Raw genomic sequence first — 22,278 nt, forward strand, 5'->3', positions numbered from 1 at the left:
TCTTCTTCAATTTCATATAATCCAATTGGAGCCTAATCCTTTTTACTTAGAAAAAAATGCATTTTGGAAAGAGGTTTATTCGCTGCCCATGCTGTTCTTAAAGTTGCATGTATTTTCCTTCTGTGAAATTCCTTGGAATATGCTTCCTCCAGCAAACTTACATGCTCCCGTGTGCACTAATTTTCAAGTGCTAGAAGTTAGTAGTCTCCTCCAATAAATATTTTGGCAATTTACAAAGCAGTTATATCAGACCTCTTTTGGAATTCAAGCCAATATGGTCCAAAGTACTTCAAATAGTTAACAGTTACTGAGAGTAATGAACTTGCTACTCTGCCAAAAATCTCAAGAAGCCCATTCCATAAACCAGGAATTGACTTTGAAGCAGCTTGTAAGATTGTTTAAATTCAAAAACTTCATTTTAACCAATGTATTAATCCATTTAAGCTTTCTTTAAAACTCAGTAGTCTCCAACCAGCTAAGCTGGAAAATTAGAACACTTGGTGCCAGTTCATATTTAGCCAGACCTTGCTGCCAGACTATAGGTAGCCTAGTGGTGTTAACTACCTGTATCCAGGTACTAAAATGAAGGAAAGAATACTGGATCCATAGTACTTCCCCTTCATAATACAACTATTAATTAATTTAAGGCCAGTTAAACTTCAGCTGCTCCTATTACAGAAGAATTTTGCTCTGAACAATACAAGCAGCAGCTGAAAGGAAGCCACCCACATAAAGAATTTGCAAGCTATTTTGTTTCCTTCAAAATAAATATTTACTGGACCTGAGAGCAGAATTCGGCTCCATTCTTCTGAACTGCTTACGTAATGGGTCATGAGCAGCTGCCAACAGTGTTCTCAATCAATGCCTACTTTATGAGTGACTACTTCAACGAATTTTAACAGCCTATTCTCCATGTCCAACTCTGACCCTTTCTCTGCTGTTCAGAATCTCTCCCCATCCCTACATCTCTAGCTGAAGTATATAAAGCAGGGGTCAGCAAACTTTTTCAGCAGGGGGCCGGTCCACTGTCCCTCAGACCTTTTGGGGAGCCGGACTATATTTTGAAAAAAAGTATGAATTCCTATGCCCCACAAATAACCCAGAGATGCATATTCAATAAAAGCACACATTCTACTCAAGTAAAAACACCAGGCAGGCCCCACAAATAACCCAGATTCCTGGACTGTCCGCAGGCCGCATTTAGAAAGTGATTGGGCTGCATCCGGCCCCCGGGCCTTAGTTTGGGGACCCCTGATATAAAGCTTTGATTTTCCAGGCTGATTTTTAGCAGAGTATTAGCCTTAAGTGCAATTTAATACTTCATAGTATAGTAAAAATAAAAAAGAGCATTCCTATCATAGGAGATAGTTTTTTTTTATAAATCCTGTAATGCAAGATATGCTATGTTAGTGGGTCTAAATTTGCACATGAAACACAATGGCAATAGCAGAACATGCATACTTGCATGTGCCCGATTACTAATTTCCTCTTGAAGGGTTGCTATGCTAGTTAGGTTTACAATTCTCCTTCTTGGAACGCAGGCAGCAGTCATTTCCTGTTTTTGCTGTTCTTCCATTTCCACATCACTTTTTGTTCGCTGCCTCTTTCTGGAATATGAAAAGGAAATGCATTTTGTTCTATTTGACGTGTATACAAGTCAAAGCAGAGTACTGTGGTAAACTCTGGAGTAATTAAACAGCTATTTGGTTAAGTAGATTCGAAAATACATCTCACACTCAAAGGCTACATTTACCAGAAAATCTGCCCAAGTCTTATGGAGCCAAACTATGCCAGCAAAATTTGGCCACAGGCAGAAATACCGTATTTTTCGCTCCATAAGACGCACTTTTTTCCTCCTAAAAAGTAAGGGGAAATGTCTGTGCATCTTATGGAGCGAGTGCATGGTCCCTGGAGCCGAATTGCCTAGGTGCCAAAAGCAGATGGTGCTCTTTTTTTTACAAAGAGAGAAGGGGATGTTGAAAGGAAGCCGCTGAAGAGCTGTTCAGCAAGTGATCGGGAGAGAGATAAGGCTCCCTTTTCAGCCCTGCCCCCTTGCCCAGGCGACATGTGACTGGCTGATTAGAGTATCTGTCTGGAAACTGTAGAAATGGCTGTAGGACTAGAAGCCGCATAACTGTGAGTTGAACCCCATAAAAACAGGGCTTTTCCTCTTTGAAAAAGAAGCTGCACCACTTTCAGCTGATCCTAAAAAAAAGCAGGGCTTTCCCCCTTCCTCTAAAAACTAAGGGCGTCTTATGTTCAGGTGCATCTTATGGAGCGAAAAATACGGTAAATGCTAGTGAGTGCTTCTAGACCCAGTCTTAATCTGGGATGCCAAGGTGAACTATTATGCTGATCCTTTTTATTAACTAGGTGTATTTATTGTTTCACTCTGCTATTGGATTTAACATTTCCAAGTGTTTTACAGAGAATAGTTTGTGTGGTATTTATTTAGTGCTATCATTTCCAAAAAAGAGGTGATAAATGTTAAAGAGAAATAAAAAGACAACATTTCTTAATTCAGCCTAGGGGCAGCCCTTTTTTTCAAAAAGAATATAAAAGACAGAAAAGTGCTCGGATTCAGGAGCATCACCTAGCAAAGAGGAGGGAGAAGAAGGTGCCAAGTTCTCATCAACGGTAGTTAACTTAGAAATGCTATTCCACAGAGATTGCTCATACCTAGCAGGTAGAGCTTCAAGAGGTGCTGGTTGGCTTTCTGTTGACCCTTCTGCAATCTCCACAGCTTCTACTCTTAGATCTCTTGAATTCAAGTCACTGCAGTCTTCCATCTCAGCATCTTGTAGTCCAGTTCCCTTGCAACTTTGCCTGTTGTTGTTATCCTGGGAAGTCACTGCAGAAAGTTCAGATGGCCTGGGTTTATTTGCTGGCTGAAGAAAAGCATCCAGTTTCTGTTCCCGGGAATCAGTGCGGACCATCTGACGGGCACCGACCTTATCTCCCCCTTGATTAGTTGAAGAACTTGCTGATTTAACAACATCGGTGGAAGAGGCAGTAACACCTGGCAGCAATGTCTTGAAGAGATGAAAGAGAAGCAATTCAGTATCCCTGGAACTGTACAAGTCTCCTTCTAAGCTAGTTGGAGAGCCAGAAAAGCACAATTCATGGGCATCGCATAGCTGCAACTATAGCATAATCTACCTGTGTGGAGTGGACATTACAGATTATGCCAAACGTAACAGCCTGCTCTTTACAAGTGATCAGGCTCTAACAAAAGCATTGCAGGGGATTGGCCTAGATGACCTTTGGGGTCCCTTCCAAATCTACAATTGTATGATTCTATGAGTACTGCCTTCGAGCTGAAGACCAAATGCATGCAGAAATCTTTATCCCATTTGCACATATAAAGTGAATCACAACTGGCTACTTAACATTGATCCTGTCCATTATCCCCTTTCTGTCAGATAGAATCATGTTAATGCCCTTTATCAGTGGTTTTCAAATGTCCCACCATGAGTATATTCCATATTTGCCTGGCATGAAACCTCTGTCGATTCAACTGATTTCTAGGCCACTCTATCTGTTTGTGTGAAGCACTGGTCTGTCCTTGGGCCCTTTTTTGTGTAAACCATCTATATTAAATAACACACTTAAAAATGACATTTTGTATTGTTAAGTCCAGTTTATCCAAAACATTTCATTGGACAAAAGAAATGCAAATCCTGAATGCAGAGCACTCACTCTCGCAACCACCAACAAAGCAGATTGGTTAGCTTTTACCTTTTTGGTGGCATGCTCAGAAATTCACTCACCTGTGTAAAATATACCCTTGATGAGTTAGAGCCCAACAATTTGCTCTCTATGTGCTGCTGTACACTCTCCAAGATGCTGTCTTCATGAAGGAAATGAACTTCATGCTTTGTGGGATGCACATTCACATCTACGTTCTGAGGGTTTATTTCTAGGCTGCAAGACATTTTGAGAACACCATGCGAAGTTAATCAAAAGAACGGCAATTCATTTTTTTTTTTATCAGAATTTATTGACATTTTCACAAAATAACACAAACCCAACCCACACCTACAAATATCAAAACAAATACAAATACACATAATGTCAGGATTCTTCTTCTTATCTGTATACCTTATTAAAAAAAAAATCCTAGTTCCAAATCTTGACGCTTGACTTCCCCCGCCTGTACACCTTCGGTTTTAAAACAATACACTATTTCCTTAACAACTTTTCTCTATAAAAGTTTACCTTTACTTAAAAAAGAAAAAACACCTTTGTCTAATTCTTTACATTATAACCTAAAACTTAACCAAATATTCTTCCAGCTAAACTTATTTCTTCTATCATTTATCATGCTGCTTTTAACTTAAGCTCAATATCTCCTTACTTATTTAACATAGACTTATAATTAACAAACTTCACACTCCGATTTCGGATACCATGGCAGACCATCTGTATTATACATTAATTAATTCAACCCACTCCCCTTCTGTCCATTATCTTCTCCTGTCCTTCACCAGAACCAGATCTCCAATTATATTCTTCTAAATATCCACAGATCCAGGTTGCAACCACCACAAACCCTGCATCGAGCTCCAAGATGTTCGACCTCTCCATTCTGAGTTTCTCCGTGCCTTTGTGCCATGCTTCTTCTTCTTGTAGAAATCTTAATTCTATGTCTCTCGACCCCGAGCTGCCACCTCGGAGTCTGGATATTAAAAATCTTTCCGTTCCAGGGTTACTGTCACCCCCTGAAATCGGTCCCTGTTCCATTCGGATTTGCTCAGCCATCTCCAACCATCGTTCCAACACATCTTCCAACTCTTTGCAGAAGTCTGTTTCCATTGAATAAAACTTTCGAAAAGCCTCCTCTGTGGAAAACATATTCTTTCCATTTATAATCGCACTCAAGGCTCTTAGTTTTCGATCAAGCAGTTCCAGTTGAAAGACAGTGAGTTTTTCCTCCTCCTCCCAATCCTTCAATGCCAACGTAAGCGCGAAGCCCAACATCTTCGGGGGGGGGGGAGGTGGGTATCAAGTTACGTTTCCTGTCTTTTCCTTCCTTTGTCTCAATTTTTTCCTACGCAAGTCCAAATCGCCGCCATTTCTTCCGATCCCGGAATATAAAGACCAAAACTTCAAATGGAGATATTTTTTCCTCAGTTAACCCCCAAAAGGAGATCTCAACAGGCTCAGTTCTCAAATTCCAAATACTTTCTATTGATTGTTGTAACAGCAGTCACTTAAAGAGTTAATTTCTTTCACCACCCGAAGGGAGAGAGGCGGGCTGCCTTTCTTCTTCTTAATCCCAGAGCTTTCCCGGAATACAAAGAGTCAGTTAATTACTCACAGCTTCTGGTTTCTTAGCAACTCCTTAATGACAGGTAGAACAGAGACGCTCATCACGGACTTTGCCGCCGCATGTAAACATCCCGGTTGGGGCATTTCCCCTAAGGCCCGGCTCCGTGGTCCCTTCACCCCCACTCCCCCTTTACAGGGGGAGCGGGGGAAGGGTTCGGAGCGCAACGGGCACAGCCGGGGAGCCCAGGGCACGGGACGCTCTTCCCGTGCCCCCACCGAAGCCCCGCTATGCGGCTGCAGGGCTCCTAACCCCCGGAATGAACTGGGTGCTTCGCAGCCGAAGCAACCCAGGACCGTCCATAATGGCGCCAGCCGCCGGAAGTCCAAAAGAACGGCAATTCAGCAGATTTGTTAGAGTGGATGCCACAGCCACAGAGTTTAGGGTGCTCTGTGTTTCTCAGAGATTGGATGCTTGTTTGTAGTGTTTTTGAGTTTTTAAAACTGCAGAGAAATAACATTTCAAGCCTCTTATTTATTATTGAGCTGATGATTATTTAGCTTTTGTATCACCTGGAAATTAAAAAAAACTAAAATATGACTTAGTACTCATAGTGCAATGACATTAGGAATATTTTTGATGTACATGCATGTTAGGGTAATGATAAACTGCTTTCACTGTTTTCATTGCTCTTAACTCTAGATTTGTACTTGGTTTTTATTTAATTAAAAACAAATGATAGCAATCACTGCTTAGCAAGGCTAATTTTGTTTAACTGAGGTTAAACAAAATCTTACCCATTTTTACTCAAAAGTGAGGCCCACTGTGTTTAGTGGGGCTTACTCCCTGTTTGCATATGATTGCAGCCTAGATGCATTTTTATCTTTTTCCTGGTCACATGACCCTACAAAGAAAAAAAAAAACATTTTACCTTATGTATAAAAATGGATGTGTATTTTTAGGTAAATAAGCCGCATATACAGTTTCTATTGCTTTTCGCAAAGCATTTGACTCAACCAGTCGATCTAGGCAGGAAAAACATAAAAATCAGGGGAGACAGGTAAGCAGTATACATTACTTTCTGTATAATACAACTTTTACACCCATCTCTGATCAGTCTAGACCTTCACTTTTTTTATTTATATAACCAACTGGAAATATATGGTAACAATTTAAAAAGCAAATGTGATCATCAACAGTCCTCAGAATATATCTGCAATTTTGCATGTTCATGACCACCAGATGCAATGCCACACCCTGATCCAATATAACCTTCCTGTGCATATGTTTACTTTACAAATAAACACATTGCCTTGGAACCGATTATTTCAATGACACTTCAATGCACTTCACTTTCTCTGGATTAACAGCTAATGTCTGTACTGCAATGGATTATCTAATGAAAGTGTAAAGAATGGATTAACCGCCCTGCCCTAACCTACATTGGAAGACAAAGCTGGAGCACTGAGAGGTGCAGTATTTTAGGTCTACTTGTTTGTATCAAGTAGAAAGTTAAGAAAGTCAAACAGGGGCTTATATTTCTTTCAAATACCTTGAGTACAGCAGTCCTATACTCAACTTAATTCACTGTTTCTTCCTTACAGTGGCACTGTTTGAATGTAATTCTGTTTTTGGCAAGTCAGTTTGCAGTTATGTGTGAACTCAGACTCAAATATGGTATATTAAATTATATCAGGGGTAGGAGAACTGTAAATAAGGCCAATATATTTCACATCTGACAACCAATGCACCCCTTGGGTAAATGTGTCTAAAAAGCCCAGGACACATATTTTCATGGCCCTCTAGCAACTATGGTGACTCATTTACCAGAAGTTATTAGCATTAACTCTGAAGTATATACTTGATTCTGACCAAACTAAGCTTCCTTGGAGCCTAGGCTTATTAATGAACTATATGAAACCAAAAGACAGCATTTGTTCCAGATGTGATCCCCCCACCCCAGTTTCCTACCCCACTATAACATCCTGTCTGAAACAGGCCACTGTTTCTCAGCTATGCCGGTCCCAGTTTCTTACAAATACAGTGGACAAACACTGTAAATTCTGACAAAGAAAGCGAGTGGGTTTCCAGATGGCAGTTTGCCCCAGCTGTTGGGCACCAGAGGGGAAACAGAATTACCACCACCTCAAGAAACAGTATTGTTTAGTACAGGAGTTTGGCAGCATCAATGGTCAGTCTCACTGTTTCCATCTGAGCTGAACCTGATGCACTGGGACAACAGCAGCAGTTCTTGCTGCAAAAGCACAGCTTCCATGTGGCTTGGAAATGCCTGGCATGCCGATTCTGCTTGGCTGACCCTTACAAACTCCTCTGTCTGAAATGACCCTTACTATCAAAGCAGAGCAAATGTGACTAATATGCACAATGCATTAAAACAGCAAAATCTGAGAGTTTAGGGCATAATCCCTGACCCTTTAAAACACATAATAAAATCAAGCAATAAAGCCAGGAGACAAAAGCAACCCCTTCTTTCTCTAGACAGCACTTCACTATCAGCAACGTTAAGCACCGCTCACCACCACTGTTTAATAGAGGAAGTGTTACCTTGTTAAGACTACAGAAAACTTCATAAATCATAAAACTGTAAGGTACCCCAAGAATCATCTAATCCAACCCCCTGTAATGCCCTAGAACACAGAGAAATGTGTACTTTGGTACTTACGGTTTATGAAAAGCAAAAAGATGCATTTCTTTACTGAATAGTTTGCATTGGTTACGTAACCCTTCATTTTAAAAGCCAATGTTGCATCTTCACAGCCCACTTCAATCAACTCTCTGGATAAAATTAAAAAGTAATTAATTCCCCCTTCTGTATTCTTAGAAACCATTTCTCTAGGACACAATCAAATCTTCATAAACTTCATATATCTAATCTGACCAAAAATTAAGGAGCAATAGAATATACTTAAAGCTATTTTATGTCTTTCATAGGGCAATCCTATACATGTTGACTCAAAAGCCAGCTCCACTTTGTTCACTGGAATTTACTCCCAGCTATGGGTACAAAGCCCTGCTCTTTTCCAAATTCAAATTTCAGAATTCCACACAGATAAATATCTGTATTTAAGTAAATTCATCATATAGTGTGTCAAATTACTCTTAATTAGAGACTGTGTCATTACAATGGCCCAAACACAGGAATGAGTAAAATTTCACTGTACACAAAATAAATATTTATTGCCTCTTTAATGGTGGCCATTTGTCCCACCTCAGTAGCATTTCATCAGAATTACTTTTCTCATTTTGCTGCAATGTAATGCCATTTATGGAGAGTGGCCAGATTCACCCCTACCTTTTCATAGGGACACATTCTATGGCCTGGTTCAGATGATGGTCTAAACCAAGCATAAGGCTTAGCAAGCTCTCTGCTCTACCCCCCCCCTTACTTTGCAAATACATATAATATCCACTGGGGAGGGGACTGTTAAATACAAAGCAAGGGAACTGTGATTTATTTTAACCATGGTTAACAAACCAGTTAAACAAATCGTGCTGTAGATCAGCCTTTGCCAATTTGGTACCCCCCAGATGTTGGACTCTTAATCCCCATCAGCACCAGCCAGCACTTGGAAGTGGCAGTCCTACAAACATTTGGAAAGCACTAGGTTGGGGAATGGTGTTATAGATTATCATCTGAACCAGGCCTATTATTGTAATTAAACATCTAAACACAATGTTTACAAAGAAGGAACAATAGTTCAAGTGCAGCTTCACTAATATATTGAACAAGTGATTTTCTCTCCCTTCTAAGACAACTTTATCCAACATAACCTAGAAATGATTTAACATTAACTTTTACTACAGGTGCCTTCACCCACATTCTTTAAGAAACCAAAGGTCATATCAAGATGTTTTGTACAGAAAAGGGAGTATGATTTACAGCTGTGTAAACAGAACTCAGCAATGAACAAGCTATTCTGTATAGTTTTCATTAGAAAAGCAATGGCTTATGTTCAGTACTGCTTTTGCCAGCATGGTGAAGTATTGATTGTTCAGCCCTACTACTGTAACTGTCATTTCTAAATTTAGAAAGTCTCACACTGACCTTTATGCCAGTGTTGGCAGGAATCCTAAAGAACAGCCAGCAAACAGTTCTGCTGATTTGCTCTGTGTTGTCTGAGTAATGATGGGAGAGAGGCTCTTTCTACAAATACAACTGAAAATGCATTGAGAGGCCAGTTTAAGCAGTGGTTTAAGAGATATTTAATTATTCAAATCACTCTCTCCAACTTGGTTCAAAAGCCTTTAAAAGGCTGTCTTTTCTATGAAGTCTTTGACACAGCCCCCTGGCCTCAATACTAGGCTGTTACATATACTGTTAAGGAGACTAGACTGTTAAAGATGCTGTGATTACTAAGAACAAGCATGGGTTTCTCCAAAAACAACTCATGCCACACGAATATCTCTCTCTCTTTGGATAGAATTACAAGTTTGATGGATCAGGGGAATGCTGTGAACATAGTGTACCTTGAATTCAATAAGGCTTTTGACAAAAGTCCCCTATAATATTCTTGCAGAGAAGTTGATAAAATGTGTACTGGACCAGATAGCGGTCAAGAGAATTTGTAGCTGGTTGACTGGCTGAACCCAAAGAATGCTCACTAACGGTTCCTCATCGTTCTGGAAAAAAGTGACAAATGGGGTGCTGCAGGGTTCTGTCCTAGGCCCGTTGTTGTTCAGTATCTTTATTAATGACTTGGATGAAGGAATTGGGGGGGATGCTAAAGGGTCTGGAAACCAAGCCTTATGAGAAACGGTTGGGTATGTTTAGTCTGGTAAAGAAGTGACTGAGGAGAAGATATATGATAGCCAGCTTCAAATATCTAAAGGGCTGTCACATGGAGCAAACTTTTTCTCTCTGGAGGCTAGGACCTGAGCCAATAGATTTAAGTAACAAGAAAGCAGATTCCGACTATATATCAGGAAGAACTTTGCAATAGTAAGAGCTGTTCAACAGTGGAACAGACCTCCCATGATAGGTAGTGGACTCTCCTTCCTTGGAGGTTTTTAAGATGAGGTTGAATGGCAATTTGTCATGTATACTCTGAGATTCCAGCACAGCAGAGGGTTGGACTAGATGCCCCTCAAGAGTCACTTCCAACTCTACAGTTCTAAGATTCTATGATTCTAAGTAGGTAGGCCAATCTGAAATAACAACATATTCTTCACCATTTACTCTGTCTTCATTTCCCTTTCCTCCTGCTGCCCTGTGTCAAATTCTTGATTATGCTTTCCTCAATCTTCTTTAGGAAGTATACTGATAAATCGATGTACGCTAGAACTGTTTCCATATGAAATTTTCCTGGGCCTGTTAAAATGTACTCTCAAATGTATCCCACAGCATTTAATGTCAAGATAATTGTCATAATCAGAGGGGTTTTGTCTGCTGCTATTATAAAGTGTTTGAGTTAAATTGAATTTTGAGATCAGTGTACCTGCTAACTGCATTTCCAAAGACGGAGCGGATATTGTCAACGGTTGTAGCATTCAACAGTGTTCTAACATCTGCTACTGTATCACCTTGCTAAAAAGAGAATATTTAGATTTGTATTTACTAATGTTTCTGATGTATTATATGAATATATTTAGGCAACCTAAAAGGCATGTTGAGTGGAAATTTACATTTATCAAAACAAACTACATTTATCAAAACAGTTGCATTGTTCTTCCAGTGAACAATATTTTGCCATCTTGTTGTGCATCTCCTCATGAGCACCTGGGTTCAAAAGGCCATTCTGTCTAGGAAGGAGAACTGGTAAGGGGTGTTTTTTTTTTGGGGGGGGGAGATATTAAGGATCTAACAAACCAAGAGATAGCACACTTGAAGTTCCCAGCCAAACTGCAAATGAAATGGACAAGGAAAAGCATTGACACAGGCACCCCTTCGGTCCAGCCTAATGAAAGAAGCCTCAGTGAGAGAAAGGAGCCTCTGGAGAGCCTACGATTTAGAGTGTCCTTCAAAAGTAATACTTTCAACACTACCTAAAAACTAGACTTCTTTTACTAAGCAGGAACAAGACAACTGACTTTCTTTTGTGCCATCCAGGACTATGCATTCTTTTTGTCTTGTAATTCAAGGTTATAACTACCTCTGAACCACTGAGCTCAACAAGTCTCCCCACAGTCTTCTGAGTGTGTCCTTTGTTAGTTTTGCGGCCAGACACTCTGGCTTGCTTAGATAAATGTTGCCTGATTTTGTCTGAAACTCCAGCTTTGAATGCCCTTTTTCTGTACTCCCATGTGGACTGATTTGTAAAATCTGTCACAGCAAAGGAAAGAATTTTCTTCATGCCTTAATTTTGGACTTTCCTCAAGGATTCCTGCACCCTCTCATGTTTGGATAGCTCATAAAAGGAAAGAAAGGTATAACTATCCATCTTGTCAGCTTTTCATTTTTTACTGCAATTCTCTCCCCCCCCCCGCCCAAACATTTCCTCCAGCAAGCTGGGGCTGCAGCATCACTCCCCACTCTGTTCCCTCTTGTCTCCAAAACAGCCTTCACAGTTATAAAATTGTCATTTGTTATACTTTGTAAAAAAAAAAAAAACTCAACCTTTGAAAAGGCTCTGATCTCATCTCCATTGCTACTTAAAACTAAACAATCCAAAGTTAGGGTGTTTTACTATTTTTGTTTTGTTGGTTTATAAAATATATACAGTGGTACCTTGGTTTAAGAACAGCTTAGTTTATGAACAACTTGGATTAAGAATGCTGCAAACACGGAAGTAGGTGTTTTGGTTTGTGAACTTTGCCTTGGAAGCAGAACATGTTCTGCTTCCTGTTGAGTGTGTTCCATTTGTAAATTGAGTCCCCAGCTGCTATGGGAAAGCACGCCTTGGTTTAAGAACACTTTGGTTTAAGAACAGACTTCCAGAACGGATTAAGTTTGTAAACCAAGGTACCACTGTATATTGATTGCCAATTAATTTAGCAGACTCACTCACTGTATTGAGCAGAGCTTAATCCCAGGTAAGTGTGCAAAATTGTGTAGCCTTAAGAATTCTAACAGATATGTTTGAAATAAGGAATTTCATAGCTTAAAAAAAGCCTTGGGTAACTTTGTGATCACCACAGAATACAGTTAATGACCATTTCACATGGGGGTTCTGTTCCCAGCCCCTGCGTATGTTGGTGGAGTACATATAAGTGCAACCTGCCATGTAATGTCCTGCCACACCCCCATTCTGCCCTTTTAATGACTTGTTTTGTGAAGTTTTTGGTCACTTCCAGGTCTGGTGCTGTGCACACGTGTGATCATGTGTCTTTTGGACGTGCATTAATTGGTCATTGCCCGTACCTGAATTTCTAGATTTTGGGTTGCATTCAACAAAGTCCTACACAGAGCAGACCCATAGAAATCAATGAACCTAAATTAGTGATATCCATTAACATCAACAGGTCTACTCTGAGTAAATTTAGCATTTAATACCACCCTTTATGTTTAAAACTATAACTAGGTTGAGCTTTATTTCTTTATTTCTTTAACTGACCATGAAAAATGAATATAGAAAGGAATATTGTTTGGAAACTGTAATATTACCATAACCACTATTTAGCAATACTAAAGAAGCAAAAGTTTACTCACCTTTTTAACTGAAAAACTGATGCCAGAGTTGTGAATAGCATACCTGGGAAGATAAAATACACACACCTTTATTTATTTATTTAAAATTATAGACTTCTTTTCCAGCAAAGCTGCTGAATTCACTCTACAATCTTCCCAAATACTGTAAACCACAATTCAACTCGCAAGCCAAGTTAAAACGACATTTCAAAACAGTACAAAATAGAATTAAATCCAGCATGAACTAATATGAGCAAATGCATGCACAAGGCCAGCCACAGCCTTAGCCATTAAGAGCAGTGAAAATACAGGTCTTTAAGTCCTGTTGAAAGGTGTTGAATAGAGCTGACCAGAGTTTTAGAACTATGGCTACTGACAAGACCCTGTCCTGTGAATGACAAAGATTTTTTAGCATACACTTTATGAACTGATAGTGAAGTGTATGGAAACTAACTGAACTTCTTAGCATTTCAAGTCAAGAGAAACCAGCATTTGATTTCATAAAGGTTGTTCAAGCATCTGCCTAAACACACAAACACTGGATCCATGGACAAGAAGCAGGGGTGCACATGCAACATCACCCTGTCTGCTATATACCCCTCTGGGGGAGAGGGCTTTTACTCAAATTTGATCACTATGCTTTCTCACCCCTGAACATGCCTTTTTAGTTAGTCAGTGGCAGTCATGTGGCTTCCATATTTTCTGTGTAACCATCTCCTCTTCCCTCCCCTGGTGAAGGTGTGGTAAAACAAATAGGCTACCATGACATCAGTTTCCATGCCTCTAGAACCAGCTGAAAATGACGTGAAGAAACTCTGAGTGTGATTATGTCACAGCAAACATTTGATTTTATCACACATTACTGGGGGGGGGGGGAGAGGAGGAATTGGGAGGCAGCCGCAAAGCTCTGGTAACATCTAAAATTAACCAAGATCTGTCTTGGGAATACTAAATCATTTGCTGTCAGCTACATGACTCATAACAAAAAGACCAAGCCACACATTTCCATCTTGGCAAAGGCCCTCTTGGCTTTCTTCTTTTGTTGGATTTACAACCCTGGGAGCAGAAGAACCTCATCATGCTGCTAAGTACAATGGAATTTGCACTTTCTTTTGGTCTCTTTCAGACATCTGCACATAAACAAATCTGGAGGCCTTTTGTAACTGTCATGTGAATGTTAGAGAGCACAATGTTATGTGAATGTGAAACTCACTTCAGTAGATTCTTCTCAAGTCTAAAAGATTGTCAAGTTGTATTTGTGTAAGTATACTGACATCAGGAAAAGGGCATCCCTCTTGCTATTCTGAGTTCCTAATTTATCAAAGATGTCATTACTGGCTAGGAGAAAAATGCCCAAATCTAACATAAAACAAGGTTTGCAGGTGGAGGTGGAGCTTCTGCTCCTTTTAAAAATGGATTTACCTGCTAACAACTTCCAGAATTTTTGCATATTCTTCACTAGGCTTGTTTAAAGCTTTTCTCCTAGTGGTTACATTGTAAAATAGATCCTCAACCTGCAGAGAGAAGCAAACAGGCGGTTTAAAGCAAACTCAAAACAGAAACATGGATCACTCTGCAATGCCCTTTTGTGCTGGCAGAAGGAAAGAAAATTGCATCCAAGTACATGGGGCGTGCACATGGTTTGCTTGCACCACTTCACATATGTTTTCCATTGTCAGCTCACAGTCTTGACTGTGTGACAGATGGGAGAAGGAGCTCTCACAAGCTGCATTCCCTGCTCCTTAGTCTGTTCTCTGCAGCTGCCCAGTTCTAAATGTAGGAATTTTTCTCAATGCAGGACATTATCATGAATGAGGAGAACACCTGAATATTAACAAACAGGAAAGCCCTATTTTTAATTCCAATGCTCTGGTCAATATTGCTCTCCCATGCAACTTACAAGCACGATAAATTCAAATCCATCTTAATTATAATACTACAAAATTATGGGAGTCATAATGTGTACTAGTTAAGAGTGCTGGACTAGGACCAGTGAGATCAGGGTCCAAGTCCCTACTCTGCCATGAAGCTTTCTAAGTGACTTTGAGCAAATTAGTGCCTCCCAGCCTAATCTACCTCACAGGTTATGGGGCTAAAATGGGGAGAGGGAGAACCACACAAGCCACCTTAAGCTCCTTGGAGGAAAAGGAGAATTTTAATCAAGTTGGATAAAAAAGATATTTTGACATTGAATCAATTAATTGATGAAAATTACAAATTTGATGAATATAAGACTTTTCAAGTAAAGTACGGATTAACCAGCGAAACACAATGGCATTACAGTACATCCAATTGAAACATATGTTGGAAAGGCAGTTTGACCCTGATGCTATAGCAGCATCGGAAACACCCATGCTGCTACAAGATTTAATCTCTGCAACAAAACCAAAAAACTCTACACCTGCACTATATAAAACCCTACTCAACAGGAAGAAATACAATTTAGAATATGATAGACAAAAATGGAGTGAAGAGTTAGGGGTACAGATAACAAATGGTATATGGGAGTCAAGTATAAAATCAACAGAAATAGCTTCTATGGATCTAAGACTAAGACTTATTTAACAGAAAATAATTTTCAGTCCACTGGTATAGCAAAACTATACCAGAAGAAAATAACAAGTGGAGACAATTGCTGGAGATGTGGGAGTAAAAATGCGAACTTAATACATATGTTGATTAACTGCCCTATGATAAGATAATTTTGGTGCAAGGTGAGGATATTTATAGCAAGAGTAATAAAAAGAAATTGTTATTTAGGGGAACTGAATTTAATTCTAAATTATATTCTGCAAACGTGGGAGATTTCAAGGGGTCAAAAAATGGATATACCAAGCAAAAAAACTTGTTTCGATGAATTGGAAGAGCCGCAAAACTATCACCACCACTTGCAATGTTTTCATCCATGAGCACATGGATTGATAATATGGACAAATTAGCTACATACAAACAAATTGCATGTCAACACAAAATAAGAATGGATAAATATGAAGAAATCTGGAACAAATATTTAAGTGGTAAGGCAGATAGTGGTAAGAGGTAGAGGGAGGAGAGAGATGTGGGGAAATATTGTTTAAAAAGGTGTAGTCATAGGTATATCAGTATATCCAAATCTGAATTGCCAAATTGTGTTATTACTGTTATTGTTGTATGTGTCTTTTGCGGTTGATGTTTGTATCAAAAATTTGATTAAATAAATTTTTTAAAAAGAAGAATTTTAATCAATCGATTAATTAATTAAAACACAACTTTCTCTCTTGCCTGCCCCCCCTCAATAAAAAGTACCATTCTCTGGAAATACAAATACATTTCTAAACACCACTTGCGAAGAGTTCCTGCAATATATATCAGTAAAGTTAAAAGGTGATTGTTGAAGCCCAAAAAAGCATCAACATGGGCAACAAACATGCGCAAATTGAAGTTGTCTATATTAAATGCACTTCAAACTTGTACCATTAGTGAACCCTCAGTATCACTATTATTATAACTGCATATGGTTGCACTGTGGTATCTAGCAAGATGCTACAAAGCAACTGTTCTGCTTTAAAAGCAGTAAATTAGTGTTTTATGCAAGAGGTATGTGTAACTAGGATAGATACAAAGTTACATTCCAGTTTTTAATGTAATCAAATATGCATGCATTATGAATAAGGCTATTCCAAGAATCATAGAATTGTAGTGTTGGAAGGGATCCTGAGGATCATTTAGTCCAACACCCTGCAATGCAGGAATATGCAGCTGTCCCGTGTGGGGACTGAACCTGAAACCTTGGCATTATCAGCACTACACTCTAACCAACTGAGCAAGATAATGTTAGTGCCACAAAGTTCTGCAAAAGAATACACAGATCTCCTGCTTCAGGGTTTAGGATCAGCTAGGAATGCATCTGCTCAAGTGCTGCAAAAATTTCAAAAAGCAAGTAACCCACTGTGATTTGAGTTCCCTGGTTTCCAGCACAAGGTTTGGGGGCAGCCTTCAATTTTCCATCAGAATAGTTTGCCCTAAAAGCAAAGCAAAACCAATGGTCAACTATTTCAATCAGTTGTTAGATTGGTCCACAAAGGATTATTTCAAGCCAGCAGTGCTTTAGAAGGAGACATTAAACTATCACCACCACTTGCAATGTTTTCATCAATTTCTATGGCATTAAAAGTGAAGTGAACACAGAATCTGTCACTGGTACATCTATTTCAGTATTGTCTACACTGAGCGATGGTGGCTCTCCAACGTTTTAGACAGGATGTCTTTCCAGCCTCACCTAGAGATGCCAGGGTTTGAACCTGGGACCTTCTACAAGCAAAGCAGATCCTCTACCACTGTTCTGTAGCTCTGAGTGGTGATACTGTATTCAAATTTTATTATTTATGCTCTTGAGCCACCCCAAAAAATGTCATTAGACTTCCTTTCTAAATGAGATGAATTTATACACACACAGTCTCTGTGTTTAGAGCTTACTTGAGAATAAGTACTGTTGACTAGTGTGGGAATTAACACACATAGGATCAGATTGCACAACATATTATTGCTTCATCCATCTTGTCTCAATATAAGGCAAGGCAGATTCCTGTTACTTATAGTACCTTTAACTTTTCTAGGGATTTTGCTACATTTGTACAGTGGTACCTCTACTTACAAACAGTCCGTAAGTAGAGTGCCGCTTCTGCACGTGCGTGATAGAGCACTTCTGTGCATGCGCAAAGATCGCTTCTGCGCATGTGGCAAACCCAGAAGTAAACACTTCTGGGCTTGCCGCGTTCTTAACCTGAAAAGCCACAACGTGACGCAAACATAACACGAGGTATGACTGTACATTCTATTGAGAGGGAATAGAACAAATGGCTATAACCTACAATTGCATATAATCTACACTGGATGTAGAACACAGCGTATAACAAATCTTTAAAATGATTTCTACAAACAGCAACAGAAAAATTCTTCTCATACTTGATGCTCATTAAAAAAAGGGTTTTGTTTGAGTGACCTCCTGTGGCTAAGTGATGTATTGCACAATGCTGATTTCTCTCTTGGATTTTGTTGTTTCTGTTCTTAAACAATGAGAAGTCTTCTGTCTGCCTCTGTTCTACAAAACACTTCAGTGAGTATAGGGTTTACTTTGTGCCTTGTCCTCAAAGTACTCTCCCAAGAGTAGCTTTTAATGTTTTTAGAGACATTGTTTATCTTCTAAAAGTTTATTATATTTGTAGACTGAATATAGTAAACAAATATTTGAATAAACCTACCTGTAGGCACACTTTCCATCAGCTGTCTTAGTTGTTATAGTAACATGGGCAACATGGCTTATACTTGCCAGTGCCTGGAAGAGAAAAAAAATTAAGTTTTAGAAACTGAGTAACATACAGTAACATACAGTTCAAGGTGATACATACTGGTAGTTCTTTACTGGTACCAAATAAGCATTCAGTAATCACAGTAATAGCATACTAATTACATCCCAACTAATTATCTGTACTGTATTTGTAATCCTCACTATAATGATCTACATGCAGCTGGATACAAATTTGTGTACAAAATGTTTTATTTATTCAGCCTACTTTAACAAAGTAAAATACAAAAAAACAACACAATGAAAACAGGCTAAAACCCACAACATAAAGCCAATTCATCTACTATATATTTTTGAAAGTTGTTTGTTTGCTATGCATTTGCATACCTCATAAGATGTAATGAGATTTTGCATGATGATTCCTGAGATCAAGGAACAGATCCTTATATTTGGACACAATCAGACATCATTTTGACTCAAAATGACAAACTGAACCTTTTCCAACTGGAATGATTTTAAAACTTTTTTTTCCCTTAGAATTCCTGAGCAATGCCTGGTACAAGGTTGCTATAACAATATAAACAACAATTTAGGGCTGCAGAGGACAGCATAACATGAGGATCCAAAAAAGAAGAATCCCAAATCAATTTAAATATAATTTGTCTTTACTGCCTACCTAAAACCAAGCTTTCCATCCCTATGATAGAGGCTTGGTGCAATACAGTCCAAATGGCAGTTCTCAACTGAAACCTTGCCTTGCAGCCACCTTCTGGATGGTTCTGCATTACAGTCACATTGATTACATTTGAACCAACTTTCAGCGCACCTGAAGTTACTTAAATATATAATTATTGAATAGTGACAAGCTGTGTTCTACAGAACTGATAAACCTGGATGGAATAGGAGAGCAAAGGGGGGAAATGGCAAAAAACTTATGCACCATGATAAACATTCTAAAACTTAGTCAAAAACATACCTCGCCTCTAAACCCGTATGTAGAAATACTAGCTAGGTCCTCAAAAGTCTGTAGTTTACTTGTGGTGAATCTCTCACACACAATATCCAAGTCTTCTCTCTGCAGAAGGAAGACAGATGTGAGCCAGAATTATCTCAAATATTGTTTGCATTTTTTTAAAATAAGGTCTATATTCTAGAAAGACAAATAGGTTTACTTACCCTAATTCCACAACCATTATCTTGGATTTGAATTAGTTTCAAACCACCATCCTTCACTGTTACCTGGACGCTGGTAGCTTTGGCATCCAAACTATAGATACAAGAAATAAATCTCAGTAACAGAGACAACACAGTCTATTTCAATTCTATTTCTATTCCAAATCAGTCCAACAGAAACATTATCTCTGTAGGAAAGCAATGTGAAGGGGGAAATGGCTTGTACCCCTTCTATTGCTTCCCAAGTTACCATAAAGTCGCTAGAATAGTAAACACAAGAAATGGAAGTAATGAAAGTATTGACTGACCTTGCTTTGGACAATGTCTGAGAATATTTGTTGCTTTAGTCATATTCAATATTGCCAAAAAAGCTCAACAACTTTGCCAGTTTTCTGTCCAGATTTTACTGTTTGAAATATGGCAACCATATATATGGCAACCGTGTGTGTGTGTGTGTGTGTGTGTAAAGAGAGAGGCTTTCACCAATATTACGACTATGCAGACTAGAACCAAGGATAAAGAAGCTGTATGTTTTAGTTTAAAGATTAATCTTTGTGTGTCATCTGTTTATTGTTTGCTGTTGCTGTTCTGATCTGTTCTGATCTAAGGTCTGTTTGTTGTACTAGTGATGACTTGTAAGGAGGTACTGACCATAACATGAAGATGTCATGTCAGGGCTGACATGGAATAGACAATGTGGAACTAGTTATGTACTTAGCATGTGTAAGCTGTATGTAAAATAGAAGTCTGTTTTAAATCTGCAATCAGTACAGCACCCATCACTTATGGAACTGTCCTTTACTGCAGTAAAGTTAATAAAGGGTATTGTCCTGCTGCTGCAATCCTTGATTGCATTTCTTACTGAATAAGGCTAAGGGGTGGTTTTAGCTACTCCCTTGACAGCAACACATTATGTGCCTGCTTTTTATGCCTACTTAGCTTTCTGCAAAGCGGACAACTGTACATAAGCAATTTTATTTCACCCCAAAGAAGTAAAATTTCTCAGCAATCAGACTCTAGAGATCATTATGATGACTTTAGAGGCATTCTTCCTCTACAATTTTAGGGTGCACAAAGTGTAGTTCTAGGCTCCCATTCTCAATCTCCTACCATTAATACACTAAACATTTCATGAGAAATACAAACTTATCTTAAATAATAATAATGGAAGTTGTTGCTCAGTGTGTGCAAATGTTTGCTGTTACAAGGCTACAACCCTAAACACACTTATTTGAATGAAAGCCCCATTGAACTCCAGAGCAAACCTCCCTAAGATTGCACTAGCTGCTAGCACCTCTTGTCTGCGCTATTAAAAGGTAAAGGTAACGGACCCCTGACAGTTAAGTCCAGTTGCAGACAACTCTGGGGTTGCGGCGCTCATCTCGCTTTATAGGCTGAGGGAGCTGCCATTTGTCCACAGACAGTTTTTCCAGGTCATGTGGCCAGCATGACTAAGCTGCTTCTCCGCAATGGAGCACCGAAACCACAGCAGCGCACAGAAACGCCCTTTACCTTCCCGCCAGAGTGGTACCTATTTATCTACTTGCACTTTTTGGCATGCTTTCAAACTGCTAGGTTGGCAGGAGTTGGGACTGAGCAACAGGAGCTCACCCCGTTGCGGGGATTCGAACCACCAACCTTCTGACACCCGCACTATTAGGAATACCATAAAGCAGAGTTGGGTAACTTGTGGACCTCCCAATGTTGGACTATGACTCCCATCAGCCCAAGCCAGCATGACCAATGGTCAGGGATGGCAGGTTCCTCATACATGTCTTAAAGTTAAGAATGAGAGGGGGCAGTGCTAAGTCAACAATATGTGTTGAACAGCAGAGAATACCTTTATTTACCTAGCAAGATTTAAATACTTGATTGTAAAACACCCCTAAGCAGTTTACAAGATTATAAACACTTCCTCTTTGTCTGGAGTCACTCCCAAGTAGGATATCATTGTAATAAGGGGAAACCCACTCTAATCACTTTCTTGCCACAATTCAGAATCGGGCAAAGCCCTATAATGACAGGCGCAGGAATCCAACTAGCAGCTCCGCCCTGGACACCTGAGAGACTCAGCGTGGGAGATGCGTCCTGCCACGAAGCAGATGGGACACACACACACATACATATATCCTGGGGCTTTTATAGCATTGCCAGCCACGAAGCACCCTGGGTGACGTTGGGTCCGTCACCATCTCTTAAACCTGACCTACCTCACAGGGTTGTTGTGAGGATAAAACGAGGAGGGGGGAGGAGAACCATGTGCACCACCTTGGAAGATTAAAGGCGGCATAGAAATATGAAAAATGAAATAAATAAATTACCAAGCCCCTTGGAATATAAAGGTGGCATAGAAATATGAAAAATGAAATAAATTAATTACCAACCACCTTGTAAGGTAAAGGTAATATAGAAATATGAAAACTATCTATCTATCTAACCAACCAGTTCTCCACCATCTCCTTGATGGCGTTGGCGGGTCTCTGGATGACTTCTCCAGCCGCGATGCGGTTCACCACAGCCTCGTCCAGGCGGCGGATCACACCCGCCATCAAGGCCATGAGTGGGCAGCCGGCGGCGGCGGCGGCGGAGGGTCTCGGGGGCCGCCGGGGTAACGACGGAGAAAGGGATACGGCGGGAGAGAGGGCGGCTGCCCCGGGGTTGTGGGACGGGGCTGGCCCGGCGGGAGAAAGGAAGGGTCGCCCTTGCCAAGAAGCTCCGGGGAAAGCCGTGCTGAGGCGAGCGCTCCCTCAGAGCAACGGACGCCTCAACCGCCAACCTCGCGCTTCAACGGCCTCGCGGGAAGATTCCAGCGCGCAGCCGATTGGTCCGCGAGCATGTCAATCGAGGTTGGCCGGTTGCCGGGGTGAAGAGTTGTTTCCGCCTATAGGGACGCGTTTCCGTCGAAAGGGAAAGGATATAGAGTTTTGTTGTTGTTTTTTTAAGGAAAGGAGAAAAAAATGAAGAGTG

General features: G+C 39.9%; 1 protein-coding gene across 3 annotated transcripts in view; it reads right to left on the reverse strand.

The window, feature by feature from the left end:
* The window catches only part of MLH1 (mutL homolog 1), a 29,811-nt gene extending 7,895 nt beyond the window's left edge, over nt 1–21,916 (reverse strand). Inside the window, exons 1-13 of one of the 3 annotated variants that reach the window (XM_033165323.1) lie at nt 21,754–21,916; nt 19,315–19,405; nt 19,115–19,213; nt 18,095–18,168; nt 16,783–16,855; nt 14,277–14,368; nt 12,876–12,918; nt 10,726–10,814; nt 7,953–8,065; nt 6,201–6,294; nt 3,771–3,924; nt 2,680–3,032; nt 1,462–1,607 (exon numbers count right to left, since the gene is read on the reverse strand). In XM_033165323.1, the coding sequence (XP_033021214.1) occupies nt 1,462–1,607; nt 2,680–3,032; nt 3,771–3,924; nt 6,201–6,294; nt 7,953–8,065; nt 10,726–10,814; nt 12,876–12,918; nt 14,277–14,368; nt 16,783–16,855; nt 18,095–18,168; nt 19,115–19,213; nt 19,315–19,405; nt 21,754–21,869 (1,537 nt within the window). In that variant the 5' untranslated portion in view covers nt 21,870–21,916. Of the gene's footprint in view, nt 1–1,461; nt 1,608–2,679; nt 3,033–3,770; nt 3,925–6,200; nt 6,295–7,952; nt 8,066–9,335; nt 9,426–10,725; nt 10,815–12,875; nt 12,919–14,276; nt 14,369–16,782; nt 16,856–18,094; nt 18,169–19,114; nt 19,214–19,314; nt 19,406–21,753 lie in introns of those variants that run through there. The other 2 variants (XM_033165324.1, XM_033165325.1) reach the window with 2 other exon arrangements.
* Nucleotides 21,917–22,278: the final 362 nt, after the last annotated feature.

This window comes from Lacerta agilis, chromosome 12 (assembly GCF_009819535.1).
Source record: "Lacerta agilis isolate rLacAgi1 chromosome 12, rLacAgi1.pri, whole genome shotgun sequence".
Taxonomy (NCBI): domain Eukaryota; kingdom Metazoa; phylum Chordata; class Lepidosauria; order Squamata; family Lacertidae; genus Lacerta; species Lacerta agilis.